This window comes from Emericellopsis atlantica, assembly GCF_019669845.1.
Source record: "Emericellopsis atlantica unplaced genomic scaffold F5Z01scaffold_6, whole genome shotgun sequence".
NCBI lineage: Eukaryota > Fungi > Ascomycota > Sordariomycetes > Hypocreales > Bionectriaceae > Emericellopsis > Emericellopsis atlantica.
Genome location: NW_025764708.1, coordinates 968504 through 982579, shown reverse-complemented (window position 1 = coordinate 982579; position 14076 = coordinate 968504). Strand labels below are relative to the sequence as shown.

The following is a 14076-nucleotide window of genomic DNA, read 5'->3' as shown; positions in this document are numbered from 1 at the left end:
CAAGGCCACACCATGTCGCATTGAACGACAACTTTGAACAATTATGGATGCGCCTTCGCCCAAAAGAAGGCGAACATCGCCCCCCAATGACGACAACAGCGAGGCAACTGACGCGCCGCGGCCCTCGTCGCAACAGTCAAGGACCAATCGCCCGTCCTATGCATCGCCTACCAAGACCAGCATGGCGCGCTTCAACCCGAGTATTCTTGAAAGAAGGATGTCGGCGTCCCCGTCCAAATCTCCTAGCCCGGTACGCCGGACCTTGCCTATGCGATCGCCTGCGAAGCCAGCCCCACGACCGTTACCCCGGCCGGCGGACGAGGACGAGGAAGAGTTCGATCCTTTCGCCAGGCGCGGCCTGCGGCGCTCGGGAGACGCGGCAGCGGTACAGCCAGCTCCAGAACCGGACCTCCCACCGTCTGTCGACGATCCTGTCACGTCGACGCCTCCGAGGGGCATACACAGCAGCAGTAGTCCATCGCGGCGGCGCACATTCAAATCCAAGACCAAGCCGAGCTCGCCCCTTAAGAACCCTCCAGTACGCCCAGATACTGACATGGAGAATGCCATGGCTTCGCCGTCCAAGAGGAAACTCTTCGGAACAGCTACTCAGCCGAGTCGACTGAGACAGACCACTGTGCTATCTGAAGAGTCTGACAACGCCCGAAACTTACCTGCATTTGACGAAAACACGCACAAGCGGAGAGAGCTTGAGGCGCTGAAAGCGGAATTGGCAAGTCTGAAAAAGGATCTGCAGGTGACGGGACGACAAAATGAGAGGATAAGGGCACTGCAGAAAGCTGGCCGGATAGTGTCGCTTTCGGAAGAGGACGATATCCAGCGAATTCTCAGGCGGCATTATGCGCCTGGCGGTGCGGACTCGCGCCCGGCGCAGTCGCATCTTTTGGCGAAAGCAGCGTTGAACCCAATGGCCCTTATACCGTTCGCCAAGCCGGCCGTGTCTGTGCTACCATCGAATGAAGCCGAGAAAGACAAAGCCCGCATCAAGTCGCATCGACCTGTGCCTATGACAGCCGAAGAGGAGTTGCCCTTTTTGCGACTGTTCAGCCCATTCGAAGTTTTGGGTGCGATGTCTATGGCACCCACTGCCGCGGATCAACCCTTGCAGCAGTTTTATACGGTGCATTTACGCTCACGGCGTGCACCGGGACTCTTTGCCGCCAAGATAGAGCTGACCATTGATGTACATCAACTTCGCATCACGTCACTGGATGTTCCAACACTCGAGCCAAGCGCAAAGAACGAGCTCGGCCCCTTTTTGGAGAAAATATGCACTGGGCAATGCAACCGAAGTATGCAGAGGAACATTGGGATCGCGTCTTGGGCAATGGGTGAATGGGTGCGTGTAGCGGAGCAGAGAGCACAGTTCTGGTGTCAAATGCAGGCTGAGCTCGGCTCGGCCGAAGCCATCCTCGAGATGAACCAGAAATTGCGCGCTCCCAAGCCACGGAAAAGGAGGGCTGAAGAGCAAAATGGAGAGGATGACAACAAGATGACACCAAGCCATACGGACCTCTTGCTCTATATGGGGAAACAAGCATTCGACATCCAGATTCCATCGCCGGGTGGATCATCACCATCAGCAGCATCGGTGCGATTTCAATGGAAGATCGACTTTGAATGGTCGGGCGAGGCGCACAGCAAAGTCGCCGTTTTACTCGGGGCGCCCGGGAAATGTGAGTTGTTCCACCCCTGCCTGCGTTGTATCCCTCTCTAACAGCCCGCAGGGCGCCAAGCAGATACCAAAGGCGTGTTGGGCAAATTGCCGAAATTGTTCGAGGATCTCATCGAGGGAGGTGAGCAGCCGCGGGTTGCAGTGCGCAAGGTGGTATCACTGCTCGTCGGCGAATCGTGACGGACGCCCACAATGTTGGACAGCCATTGGTATGGTATGCTTAATTTAGCGAGGCGTTGTCGCGTTGATTATTTTGTCTTTTCTTGCATTCGCAGATACCCCCGCATAATGCTATCATGCTCCTCCTCCATCTACCTCGTCCGTGTTTGTGACATTTCTTTCCCTTCTTGGCCAGTCGAGGCAAGATTTAGTCCACATCCACACCCAACTTTCGCAAGTCGACCTTGGCGAGCTCGATCTCCTTCATGAGCTCCTGATGCGCGGCCGGAACGTCGTTGAATGTGAAGATGCCGTATCCGAGGCGGAACAGGAGGAGAGCTCCAAATGAGACGAGGGCCCAGAATGGGAGCTGTGCGTTGTCAGAACCATTCTCGGCTGAAGTACAAGTCGGTTGATAGGGTCACAGCGTACCAATGGGACGATTTGTTCTTGGACGAGGGCGGGAAGCGGGATCAACTCGAAGAACAGGGCGAGATACAACTGTCCATGTTAGCTGCTACTGGTGTTCCTGCGGATGAAGCCTTGCTGCCGGAGCAGCTAGAACGCGCGACCTACCGAGGAGACGAGAAGAGCGAGCGAAATGGTCTGCTGCGCGCGCGTCATGATTGCGGTTGTTGGAGGGGTGATGCGGTGGACTGGGCGGGAGACGTGTCAGGGGCACGCGTTTGGAGGAGGTCGAGCTTGGGAGGTTCAAGTTGGGGATGCTGGTGGGGCGCCTGATTAGTCATCACACATCACCGCTTTTCACATCTCTGGACTCTGGAAGCTGGACTCCTGGATGTATCGACTCTTCCAGTCGCGACTCGCGATTTTGGCTGCCAAAATGTTCCATTGGATCCGAATTGCTCACATTCGCTAAACAGTGTCACGTTGTCCGTCCACGATCCGTCGATCAACCATCCGCTAGATCGGACTTAGCGGGCGCCTTCGTAGACCGTCTCACTGTACCGTCTTCATCAGAAGCAACAACGATTGTAAAGCACGGTCGATGGTTGGTTCATGAGGGTCAAGCGACTCAAGTTGCCGAGCAGCTTCTGTACGCCCCATGCCCACGGCTGCGTCCGCGTCCCGCATCTAGCGCGAGCTAATGTACAACGCCGCGCCAATGCAAGCAACTCTTTAGACAGCATCCGTGATGATGATTTTCCAGCTTTCACCGATCCGCTAACTTGAATGATGAACAACGATGGGCTACTGTGGGCATTGCGCTGGAATGAGCAGTAGTCCCATCCCCTTTGCCGTAGCTGCAGGTGCAGCTGCAGTAGCACCATGATCGTCGGCACCAAAAGGGTAGAGCTTCGTGTGAATGCACAGCTGAACACAAGACCGATGACGGTGGCTGGGCTAAAGTGAGACAAGATGCGAGCTCCCAGTGGCACGTCGGCCTAGCAGTGATCATCAGCCGACGCCTAACGTTAGATACTTTTTGACGTCCCCCTCGCTGTTGCTTCGCTTCCTCGACTTCTTCAAAAGCCAAGCCACATATCATCGCAGTCATGGCGCAACCGATTCCTCAGCCAAAAGGCCTGCCACTGCTCGGCAATGTCCTGGATGTGAAGCCGAGCAACACCTGGGCGTCCCTCAAGAAGCTCGCCGAGACATACGGCGAGATCTTCAAGATCACTGTCCTTGGACACAGCATTGTCTTTGTTGCGGGCGCTGATTTAGCTGAAGAAGTCACCGACGAGAAACGTGCGATTCCCTCACAATCAGCTTGCGTCGTTATGCTAATGCAGAACAGGCTTCAGGAAGTATGTTGGTGGCCCTATCGAAGAGATCCGGTACGCCGTCCACGATGCCCTCTTCACGGCCTACGATCACGAGGCTTCTTGGGGCATCGCTCATCGAATCATTGCCCCGAAGCTGTCACCTCAAGCCATGAGGCTACACTTTGAAGAGATGCGGGACACTACCTCTGAGCTCATCAACCTGTGGAAGGACCTGGGCGACAGCAGCAATAAGATCACGCTGGTAGAGCAGCTCAACCGGCTCAACCTCGAAGCTACCACGTTGACGCTCTATGGCAAGAAATTGAATGGACTCGAAGGCAAGCAACACCCCATGATTCAGGGCATGGAGAACTCGACTGCTGAAGCGGTCATGAGACCTACTCGTCCGGGCATCCTCAATTTCCTCCTCTACTGGCGGAAGTTCAAGCGCAGCACAGCCACCATGCGCGCATATGCCCAGGATATGGTCGACTACCGCAAGCAGAACCCTACGAAGAGAGAGGACCTCTTGTCTGCGATGATGGAGCACAAGGACCCCGAGACAGGTAAATCCTTGACTGATTCAGAAATCATTGACGAGATCGTCTCCATGCCGATTGGCAGCAGTACGGCGCCTTGCCTCATCACATCGGCCATTTACTATCTCCTCAAGAACCCGGAAGTGATGGCCAAGGCAAGGGAAGAAATCCACCAGGTGGTCGGCAAAGAAACCCTCACGATGGATCATATCCCTAAGCTATGCTATGGGGAAGGCGTTGTTCGCGAAGCGCTGCGACTGGGACACCCGGCCCCAGGCTTCAATCTTGAGCCCGTCCCCTCTGACAACAAGTCGCCCATTCAGCTCGCCGGGGGCAAGTACGAGATCCCACACGACCAGCCGATCATCCTGGTACTGGCTGGTGTCAACCGTGATCCCACCGTGTTCCCGGACCCAATGGCTTTCAAGCCGGAAAGGATGATGAGTCCCGAGTTTGAGAAGCTTCCACGCGCAGCGACAAGGTGGTTTGGCAACGGAAAGCGTGAATGCATCGGGAAGCACTATGCTCTCCTGTGGAACATGATTGTACTCACCATGCTGCTGCGTGAGATTGAGTTTGAGATGGTGGACGAGAACTACAACATCGAGCAAGTGGGCATGGATGGATGGTTCAATGTCAGGCCCATCAACTTTCAGGTCAAAGTCAGGCCTAGGGTCTGATCATGGTGCGTCCGCGTTCACGAAGGACTATCACAAACCGTTTGAAGCAGCTTGGAAACGACAATTGCTATAACTCCTGTATGCCCCAATGCAAACAACGAATACTTACTACGTATGTCTACCCATCACTCACAATAATTACGTCTCGCCTTACCTCTGAGACGCGGGCTTTCCCTCCTGGGCACAGACGCCATCTTCGCCACTGTCTTCACAGGTGTTCGCCTCGGACCTTTCCCAGCGACTCTCTTGTGCAAGGGCCCTTCGGTTTCAGGCTTATCAGAGCGCTTGCGCTTGTTTGAGCGTGACTTCTCGTCCAAAGGTTCACTCGAACAGCTAGATGCACTCAAAGTAGGCTCCTCGATTTTTGAAACATCGGAGGACGAGGCTGATGTAGGGCTGTAAGGTGCCTGTTCCTCGGGGATCATGCCATCACTTGATGTGTCTGATCCAGGCAACGAGGGCTCAGAGTAACTGCAGCCCAGAGAAGCCTTGCGCTCCTCGCAGGTCAAGCTAGGCTTGTTGGTCGAGTTTGATGAACATGGGGCCGTGGAATTTGAGGGCGGTGCTTTGTCACCATCGCTCTCAGGAAGATGTACGTACCCTCTTGCCGGTCGACGGCCCCGGTGAGGGGGAGCGTCGGTCGACCCTTCACTTGAAGATATCGATGTGCGGGATTTCGAACCAGTCGATCGCATCTTGAAGATTTGTACGTTCGAAGCTTGTGGTCGGGCGCACGGCGAGAATCGATGGGAGCCGCTGGGTCTCGTGGCGCATCCATGTCGCGTACGCGGTCGCTCTGATCGGTCTGGAGCCCCCGAAGCAGAGCCACCGAGGAGAGAAAGCGTCGGCATATTTGGTGCAGTGCTCAGAGGTGTCACATGGCCTTCAGAGCTGGTCACTGATTCGTAGCCCGCTTCATATCCTAGATCTTCGTGCTCTTCGGGAACCTCTGGGATAGAAGGCTTCTCAAGGTCAATAAGTCCAGTGGGTGGTGTTCCTGGCTTCTCATTTGACTCCTCTGGGTCAGAAGATACGAAAATACATGACTCATTTGACAGATGTCGTGGAATCTCGATGCCTTGTTCGCCCTGGACACCGCTACGACTCAGGGGAGGCGAGCTCTCAGCCTCGACAATGTTGTGGGTCACATCGCTTTCTGCAGAAGGACCTGCTGTGGGATGCAATGATTTTGTGACCATGGCGTGTTGTCTCCAGGGTGGCGCCTTACTGAACTTTCGTTTGATGAAGCCCGACGGCGTGTTCAGCTGTTGATCGGTCATACCATCTGTGACTTGCTTGTCCATGGTATGGTTTGTTGCTGACGCCCCAGACGCGCCTCGGATTTTAAATTCATCGCTCTGCGGTCGACGAACAGCGTCTAGGCAGTCCTCGCTGTCGAGCTCACGCTCACCCATAGAAGGCGCACGGGACGCGAGTGAAACAGCTCCCCAGGGGGGGACCATATGGCCTTCAAGAATCTCCTCGATGCTTAGTGCTGTGGTATTGGGATCGTTGAGCATGTGAACGTATAGCTCCTGGGGAGGAAGTGTCAGATACGCCTTCTCGATACCCAGCAGCCGGGCATGTCTTTCCAACGCTCTGTTAAACCTTGGTCGACGAATGGACATCGCAGTGGGGCCGTAGATGGGCTCGGATGCACAAGATCCTGTGTCGAGTTGGTATTGTAAGTCGCGTTCCCTGTATTCCTGGAGGAACTTGGCGATCATGGAGGCTTCATCATATAGCTCGCCTGCTCGCTGCTCCTGTTTCGCGTCGGCAGCCTCTTGATACATATCAAGTACCAAACCTGCTTCCTCGCAGAGGGCAGCGATCTCAGTGTCCAGACTGCCGCTGGCATATAGGTGTCGAAGCACAATATGCCATGCTTGACCAACCCCTGTTTCCTCGCCGTGAAGGCGGCACTGATTCAGCACATACGGGAGCAAGGGTTCCCCATGTTGACCTTCATCTTCACATCCCCGATGAATGTCGATGCTGAAGGATCCTTCATCGGGTTCAGCCATGGACAGCTCGGTCTGAGAAGCCTCATCACCGCATTCATGGATGACATCAGACTCCATTTCGTTGTCAATGACGAATGTGGTACCGCAGGGAGATTCCATAACGAAGCGGTTGTCACACGACGGTGTGCACAGGTTGCTGAGAGATTCCCCCTCGGTGTCAAGTTCATTGCCGTACTCAATTGTGTCGATGAAACTCATCATGTCTGATACAATTTTGGAAAAGTCATTTATCTCCTTGATTATTTTGTTGCTGAAATCTGCAGTTCTCTGTTTAGCTTGTTCCAAACTCGAAAGCAAAAGGGGGGACACTTACCATTATCCTCTGGGAAACTCAACCACTCGACGTCTGGATTGTCTGCCAGCTCAACACGCTCTTCTTCCGTGTAGTCAACGAGATTCGCTCTGAAAGCAGCGAGCCATTGTGGCAAAGCAGTGATTTTGAGCCAGTCCTCGCCCGTGGCTTTCGCTCGGTGGTATGGCGGAAAGTCGGCAACCTGAAGGCACATCCTCCGCCAGGCGGTAATGTTAGTCTCCCATTCCTGGGCAAGTTGATGGTGTTCAGGCTTCGATAGTAGCCCATTTCTCAGATCCTCGTTGTCAGAAGGCCAAGCAATGTGCTCCTTCTGTTGCGTTTCTCGGATCGCAACCCCTGTTTCGAGGACTTCATGCAGTACTCGCATGATAGCATCGGCATAGTCTTGGTTTCCAAGAATTTTAGGCTCCTTGGGCAAGTCTTTGGACACTGTCGAGCCGGTCAAAGGGCCTCTGGACCCATAGCGTAGCACCAGATGGGCTTGGCCTTGGTATTTGAGGCACTTGTAATACCCATACTTTACCCTGTTGTCGCATATCTCCATGCTATAAGTCTTGCAGCAGGGTCCATGGCTATTGCATGATCGGACCCATTCGCGCCCTTCAGGTACTAGCTGCGCGCAGTCGCAGCTCGGTTCGTGGAACGGGTGGTAGATGTCGAATTGCGTCTCAGGGATATGGACGATTGGCTGGTTCGAGGGGCATGTGGTGTGATGAACAGTTAGTGTGATACACATCTTGAAAATTTGTTAGCTTGTTCGCGTATATCGAGTCTAGAGATGCGAAGGAAATGTGCGTTAGGACTGGGCCAGTGGCCCTTTTTGAGTGTCAAGCGGTGTCTATGGTCGACTTCTTGTCCTCGTTGTCAGCCTGAAGACAATGCTCTTCTAAAAACCGGCGAGTTCTTGATTGTGCTTTGTCGTGTCTCTTTGTCTGATTTGATTGCCTGAAGTTTCTTGTTGGAGGTCAACGCAAAGGAGTGTGTAACAAAGTCAACAAAGAGGAGGAGCACTGGTAATTCCGTGTTTCGAAAAGTTGTTCGAGAAAGACACAAAAGATCCTTCAGCGATACGTTTGATAATTCGCTACCACTGTCTATATGCTTGCCACACCGGGCACTGCCAACATGAATATGGCGAGGATCAGCACCGAACGGTTGCTGACTGTGAATGCCATCCGAAAAATGTCCGCGCAGTGATGATCTATCCGTGAATTGAAATGTGAAAAATCACGGCACTATAGTGCAAAGCCACCAACTCCAAGAAATATGAACAAAACAGAATTATGAGGTTTTCGGGAGCTCATGATCCGATGTGACCTCGACCCGAGGTGGCTCAGGGGCCGTGGTCGTTATCGCAGGAGCATTCTCCGTCGCAGGCATCTCATCTGGTACGTGAATGATGGGAACATTCGCAGCCGGGCTCGAAGTGTTCTCGAGGTCCTTGACCTTCTCCTCGGTGACGGTGTGCTCATTGATATCAGCGGTATCAGCAGCATCCTTCTCCTCGCCATCGGCGTCGTCCTTTTTGGAGCGCTTGAACAGGCGGCCGATTGTTGCGCGCCAGCCCTTGCGCAGAAAGCGGTAGACGAGGGCAAAGGGACCTCCGACAGTCTTGGCGGCAACCTCGAACCACGCGTCCGGACACAAGCGAACCAAGACGGCCCACGGCCAGCACATGAGGGCCACGATGACCGAAATAGCCCACTGGGTTCCGTCAATGCCACCATCGCTGATGGCGAACGCGCGCGATCCGACGAAAATGATGCAAATTTGGAGCCCGACCATGATCATGTTGATGATGATGAAGAAGATGTTACGGTGAATGCCCTCGAATATGTTGAACTTGTTGTCCAGACGCCTGTTGTTGAACTCATTGAAGATTTGCATCCAAACAAAGGTGTTGAAGATGACAGTGTCAAGCTCCCTCATCTTGTGATGGTCGGAGCGATCATAGTTCAGAATTTCGGGGCCGGCAAAATAGAGAATCAAGATCACGACCAGCTGGAAGATGGCCTGGCCAATGATCATCTTCCACATGTTGATGGTGATCAAGGGTGCTTTCTTGCCTTGGGGCGGACGATCCAAGATCTTCTCCGTGGGGGGGTCCGTAGCGAGGGCGAGTGCGGCAAAGGTGTCCATGATCAGGTTAACCCACAGGAGCTGTACGGCCTTCAGAACAGGGTCCATTGTTGGTGAGTAGACAGCGGTAATGAAGGCTAGCAGCACGGCTGTGATGTTGACCGTGATCTGGAACTGAAGGAACTTCTGCACAGCATCGTTAACGGCACGACCCCACTTGAGGGCCGTGATGATCGAGGTGAAGTTGTCGTCCATGAGAACGATAGCGGAGGCTTCCTTGGCGACCTCTGTGCCCGAGATACCCATGGAGAAACCGACGTCAGCAGCCTTCAACGCAGGCGCGTCGTTTGTGCCGTCACCGGTGACAGCAACAGTCTCGCCAAGAGCCTTCAGCTTGGTCACAAGGATGCGCTTGTCCTCGGGGGAGGACCGAGCAAGGACCTGCAGCCTTGGAAGCATTTCGTTGAATTCAGCGTCACTCAGCTTGCGGAAAGCAGGGCCCTCCATGACCAGACCACCCTCGGTATAAATACCGCACTCAGTAGCAATAGCACGCGCAGTGATGATATTGTCACCTGTCACCATGCGAACCTTGACACCGGCGTGTGTGGCCTTGGCCACAGCCTCAGGGACACCAGGACGAACGGGATCCTGAATACCCACGACACCCATGAAGACAAGATCGTGGAGGAGAGAAGCGAAGTCGGCATGGCCTTCTTCCACTTCAGCGTGGGCAGGAGGCCATTGAGTGTAGTCTTTATACACTAGACCAATAGTGCGAAGAGATTTGCTGGCATATTGGTCGATGATAGCGCGAATCTTCTTGCGCTCCTCTCGTGGAAAACGCTCCTCAACTTTGAGATCGTCGATATTGGCTCGGCTGCCGCAATAGTTGAGAAGAATCTCGGAAGCACCCTTCACCAAGAGACGGTAACCACCACCCTGCGACTCCTTCAGCTTGATGACGGCGCCCATGCATTTCTTCTTCGAGTCAAAGGGGAACATCTGAATGACTTCCTCGTTGGCACGCGTTTCCGCCAGTGGACCCATGCCGAGGAATTCCTTCGCCAGGGAGAGCAGCGCAGTTTCCGTCTTGGATCCAATGAATGTATGCCGGCCTTCTTCTTCACCCTCAAAGGCAGTTGAGTTGATTGCGACAGATTGGATGATTGCTTGCTTGGTCTTTTCGGGCAAATTCGAGCTCCAGTCCGCCATACTGGTTTCCTCCGACTTCTCTCCCTCGGTCTTTGTGATGCTGACCTTGCCAAAAGTGCCTTTGATAACGGTCATCTTGTTGGTGGTGAGAGTGCCGGTTTTATCAGAGCAGATGGTTGTGGCATTGCCCATGGTTTCGCAAGCTCGCAGCACACGCACAAGGTTGTTCTCACGAAGCATGCGGGTTGTCGCAAAAGCAAGTGCCAGAGTGACAGCCAAGGGGAGACCTTCGGGAACAGCGACCACAATGATGGTGATGCCAACGATCAGGATATCAGTAAAGGTCGAAGCCTTCTCAGTCGGCGTGTCGGGGTTGTCCGAAAGATTGGCGAGGAACTTGAAAAGAAGAACGAAGAACAGGAGAGCAGCGGCAGAGGTACCAAGCTTGGCGATGGCAAGGGCCAAGCGTTCCAGCTTCTTCTGCAGAGGAGTGGCTTCCATCTCAGTGCGTACCGACATCATGATCTTTCCGAAACTGGAGTTGACTCCAACAGACGTTGCGACGAACGTACCCATGCCCTCCAGAACCTTTGCACCCGAGATGATGAAAGGGTCGAGCTCAGCCTTGCTCTGGCCTGACTCGAGAGCGCGCATGACTGTGTCGCCTCCGGTCTTCTTGAGAGCATCGGATTCGCCAGTTGCGGAGGATTCGTCGCACTTGAGGTCGTGTCCTTCGACGAGAATTCCATCAACGGGTACCAAGTCACCGGGTTCGAGGTGAAGAATGTCGCCAACAAGAACATCGTGAACACTGATCAGCTCCGACTTGCCGGACCGAATGACTTTGATTTCGCGCTCCTCCTTCCTCGCGCTGAGCTTCACAAAAGCACGTTCTTTTTGCCAATCATTGAATGATTGCGTGACGACCACAATGATAATGGCCACGCAAATAGCCACACCTTCGACCCAATCGACGGGCATTGGCTCGCCCGGGGGGTGTTCCCTGCCAAGGGTTTCGTACAGACCAAGTGCCAGGGAGATGGCCGCGGCCACTGTCAAGACAATGAGAACGACATCGTTGTATGCCCTCCACACCAAGACATAGAAGGGCGTCGGCTTCTTCGGAGGCAAGACGTTCTTCTTGAACACGCGAATGCGGTCGCTGAACGCTTCTCCACCGGTGTGGGCGTGCGCAACCGGCGAGTCTGTCTCGGGCAGAGATGAAGTGTCGTGGTGTTTCGTCGCGCTGTCGAAGGAGACGCGTGTCGGCGCCTCCGTCTCATCAACCGACAAACCCGTGTGCACATTGGTTTGTAGTCCTTTCACGATGCCTTGCAGTCCGCCAAGCGCCTTGAATGCTGATAATGATTTGGGATTCAGAAGTTTGTTGAGCTGGCCGGGGGTATACGCGAAAGGGTTGTTCTCAACATGGAAGTCGGCTTCTGTGCCAGGATCCGGCCTAAGAGCTGTCTCGGGATCTTCGATGATACTGGAGGCTGCGCTTGTCGCGGCTGGCGTGAGGAACGGGTTCGAGAGACCCGATGACCGGGAATGTACAGTATCGGCATTGCTGTGAGCGCGTTGCCGAGATGTGTCCACCTGGAGCGTCGGCGGTGATAGTGTAGGTGGTGATAACGTATTGCTGTTGTTACTGTTGCTGGGTTGGTGGTGAGGTAGGCCAGTCGAGGGCGGTGATGGCGTCGCCATGCTGGGCAACAGATTCGCGAACCAGTCTTGTTGGGCAAGGGTCAAGTTGCCTGAAAGCCCAAAGGGTTAGATGGGAGAGTGAGAAAAAAGATATGGCGATTAAGCTCGGTAAAGCTGATGAGTTTCGGGTGCGTGGGGGGGGGGCCGGGAACAAGCAGCTTTGAATGTGCGAGTGGTCGTGGAGTATGTATACAGCGGACCTGCAGCGTCGCTCGCCTCTTTGGTTGCTCTCTTGGTTCGTCCAGGTTGCGCTCAAGTCTTGGTAGTTCCGTAGACGAGGCTGATCTCGCAACGTATGCCACTGCTGCGCCTCTGCTGCGTCAAGAGGCGAAAAGAGCTGGTAGAGAAGGGGGCTGAAGGGAGGTGAAGGAATGAACTAAGGATGTACAGTGAAGAACAAAAGAGGCCTGGCAGTCTAAGCGCCGATAGACTGTGCGTCAAGGGCCGAAGAAGAGGAGTGAGGGACGCCCAGAATGCAGCATGTCATAGTTAGGTAGCGCCCCGAAGATGACTGGAGATGAAAAGAAGTTGAAGCAGCCAGCGAAAAAGAGAGCGCTCCAGTCGCTCCATGTCACTGTACAGTAGGCCGCCTGCCTGCCTCCTGCCTGCCTGCATGGGTCTTACTAACTAGGTCCGAGGGAGGGGGTGCGCTGGGAAGTGGATTGGCAGGAGCGGACACTGTCCTTCTGCCCGTCTTCTCGATCGGGCTAAGCTCCACTCTCAGGTTATGCTTGTTTTACAAAATCAGCAGGCCAGCGGGCTAATCCCAGGGATCTATTCGCTCAAAAGCCATGACTAAGCATTACTAGCGGTCTTAGTGCATGCGACCCCAGCTCCCGATGTCCCCCACACAGGTTTCCTCGATGCCACACGGGCTAATGGGTTTCCGTCCCTGCATCGACGTCAATCTGATTATTTCCTTGCTTCAGTCGCACCCTTTTCGCGCATCGGACGGCAGGCTCGTCGAGTCCATCGCCTAAGAATCGGGACTTGGGCTCAGGCAAATCAGTGAAAGCAGGCAATAGTGGCGATTGCAATAGCTACAGGCCGAAATAATGACCAGGGTCTTGCACTGCCCCCTTTTTGGAGCAAGTTGAATGGGTCCGATAAATGACGTACCGTGCGGCAGCATTATCTCGCACAGTAGCCCAGACATAACCCCCTGTTATTACCCTGTGATACGTAGGTACATTGCTTGCAGTACACGGTGGCAGTGCATGATGACCAAATTACGGAGCATAACGAGTCGAGAAGCACAATGAATGCAGTGGCCTGAGTTCTCACATGCCGACCACTCACTTCCAGTGATCTTCTTGTTGCGGTAAACCAGCGAAAGATAATTCATATCAGCGCCGATCGCGCGTTTGTTGCCACTGTCAATAGTGGTAATTACCTAGAGCAAATGTCAAGCCAAATAGCGTCGTGGCCACACACCACACAGCCCTCTTTCTCTAATGCGCACGTGCGTTGAGGGTCCTTCAAAGACCATTCGAGACGCTTTGGGCCATTGCAATACGGAATATTGTTGGATGACTCTTTGATCGAGAACAGTCGTACAGCTTGTCAAGTGTGGCTGATAATTGCTCAGCCACATCTGGCCGCCTGTACCTGTGGCGTTCATTCAACGTGAACAGCGCTAACACTGTGCAAGTTGATTCTCCCACACTCCGGTGTGCGGGAGAGGTGGGCCCGAGTGGGAGTCAGGGGCGCCGGCCGACTCCGCATCGCGACGGTGATTGGTTTGTGAAGCTGCATGCCATCGTGGCTGTGCTGCCCAAGCTTGCATTCGTGCAACTTTGGCCGTTTGGGTCGAGTTTTCACCATCTGGGGGCCCAGGACAGGCACCACTTCAGCTGGTCTTGCTGCTGGCGCTCTTTAGAAAGCTTATAATTGATGCCCTTGACGCATGACCAATGGTAAACTTCAACGGGTACGGGGACGACTGCTTCGCAAGCGCCTAACCGACAGTCAACTGGCTGGCGCGAAGGAGAGTA

The 14076-nt window shown here is 54.1% G+C and overlaps 5 protein-coding genes across 5 annotated transcripts; 2 read left to right on the top strand and 3 right to left on the bottom strand.

Moving 5' to 3' along the window:
- Positions 1-43: 43 nt before the first annotated feature.
- Positions 44-1876, top strand: F5Z01DRAFT_634456 (uncharacterized protein; the record flags this gene model as incomplete). Its single annotated transcript, XM_046262059.1, has 2 exons — positions 44-1697; positions 1749-1876. 2 exons carry the CDS (start codon positions 44-46, stop codon positions 1874-1876), a joined length of 1782 nt encoding a protein of 593 aa, XP_046120817.1.
- Positions 1877-2063: 187 nt separating this feature from the next.
- On the bottom strand, positions 2064-2479 carry F5Z01DRAFT_672120 (Dolichyl-phosphate-mannosyl transferase; the record flags this gene model as incomplete). Its single annotated transcript, XM_046264777.1, has 3 exons — positions 2064-2225; positions 2288-2356; positions 2432-2479. 3 exons carry the CDS (start codon positions 2477-2479, stop codon positions 2064-2066), a joined length of 279 nt encoding a protein of 92 aa, XP_046120816.1.
- A 781-nt stretch (positions 2480-3260) lies between these two features.
- F5Z01DRAFT_491771 (cytochrome P450) lies at positions 3261-4867 on the top strand. The gene is made up of 2 exons (XM_046260192.1): positions 3261-3568; positions 3618-4867. The coding sequence occupies exons 1-2, from the start codon at positions 3373-3375 to the stop codon at positions 4802-4804; spliced, it is 1383 nt and encodes a 460-aa protein (XP_046120815.1). The 5' UTR covers positions 3261-3372; the 3' UTR covers positions 4805-4867.
- F5Z01DRAFT_491878 (uncharacterized protein) lies at positions 4867-8183 on the bottom strand. The gene is made up of 2 exons (XM_046260193.1): positions 7142-8183; positions 4867-7085 (listed from the first exon to the last, which is right to left on the bottom strand). Exons 1-2 carry the CDS (start codon positions 7875-7877, stop codon positions 4930-4932), a joined length of 2892 nt encoding a protein of 963 aa, XP_046120814.1. The 5' UTR covers positions 7878-8183; the 3' UTR covers positions 4867-4929.
- Positions 8184-8422: 239 nt separating this feature from the next.
- On the bottom strand, positions 8423-12082 carry F5Z01DRAFT_617654 (calcium-translocating P-type ATPase; the record flags this gene model as incomplete). Its single annotated transcript, XM_046260992.1, has 1 exon — positions 8423-12082. The coding sequence occupies one exon, from the start codon at positions 12080-12082 to the stop codon at positions 8423-8425; it is 3660 nt and encodes a 1219-aa protein (XP_046120813.1).
- Positions 12083-14076: the final 1994 nt, after the last annotated feature.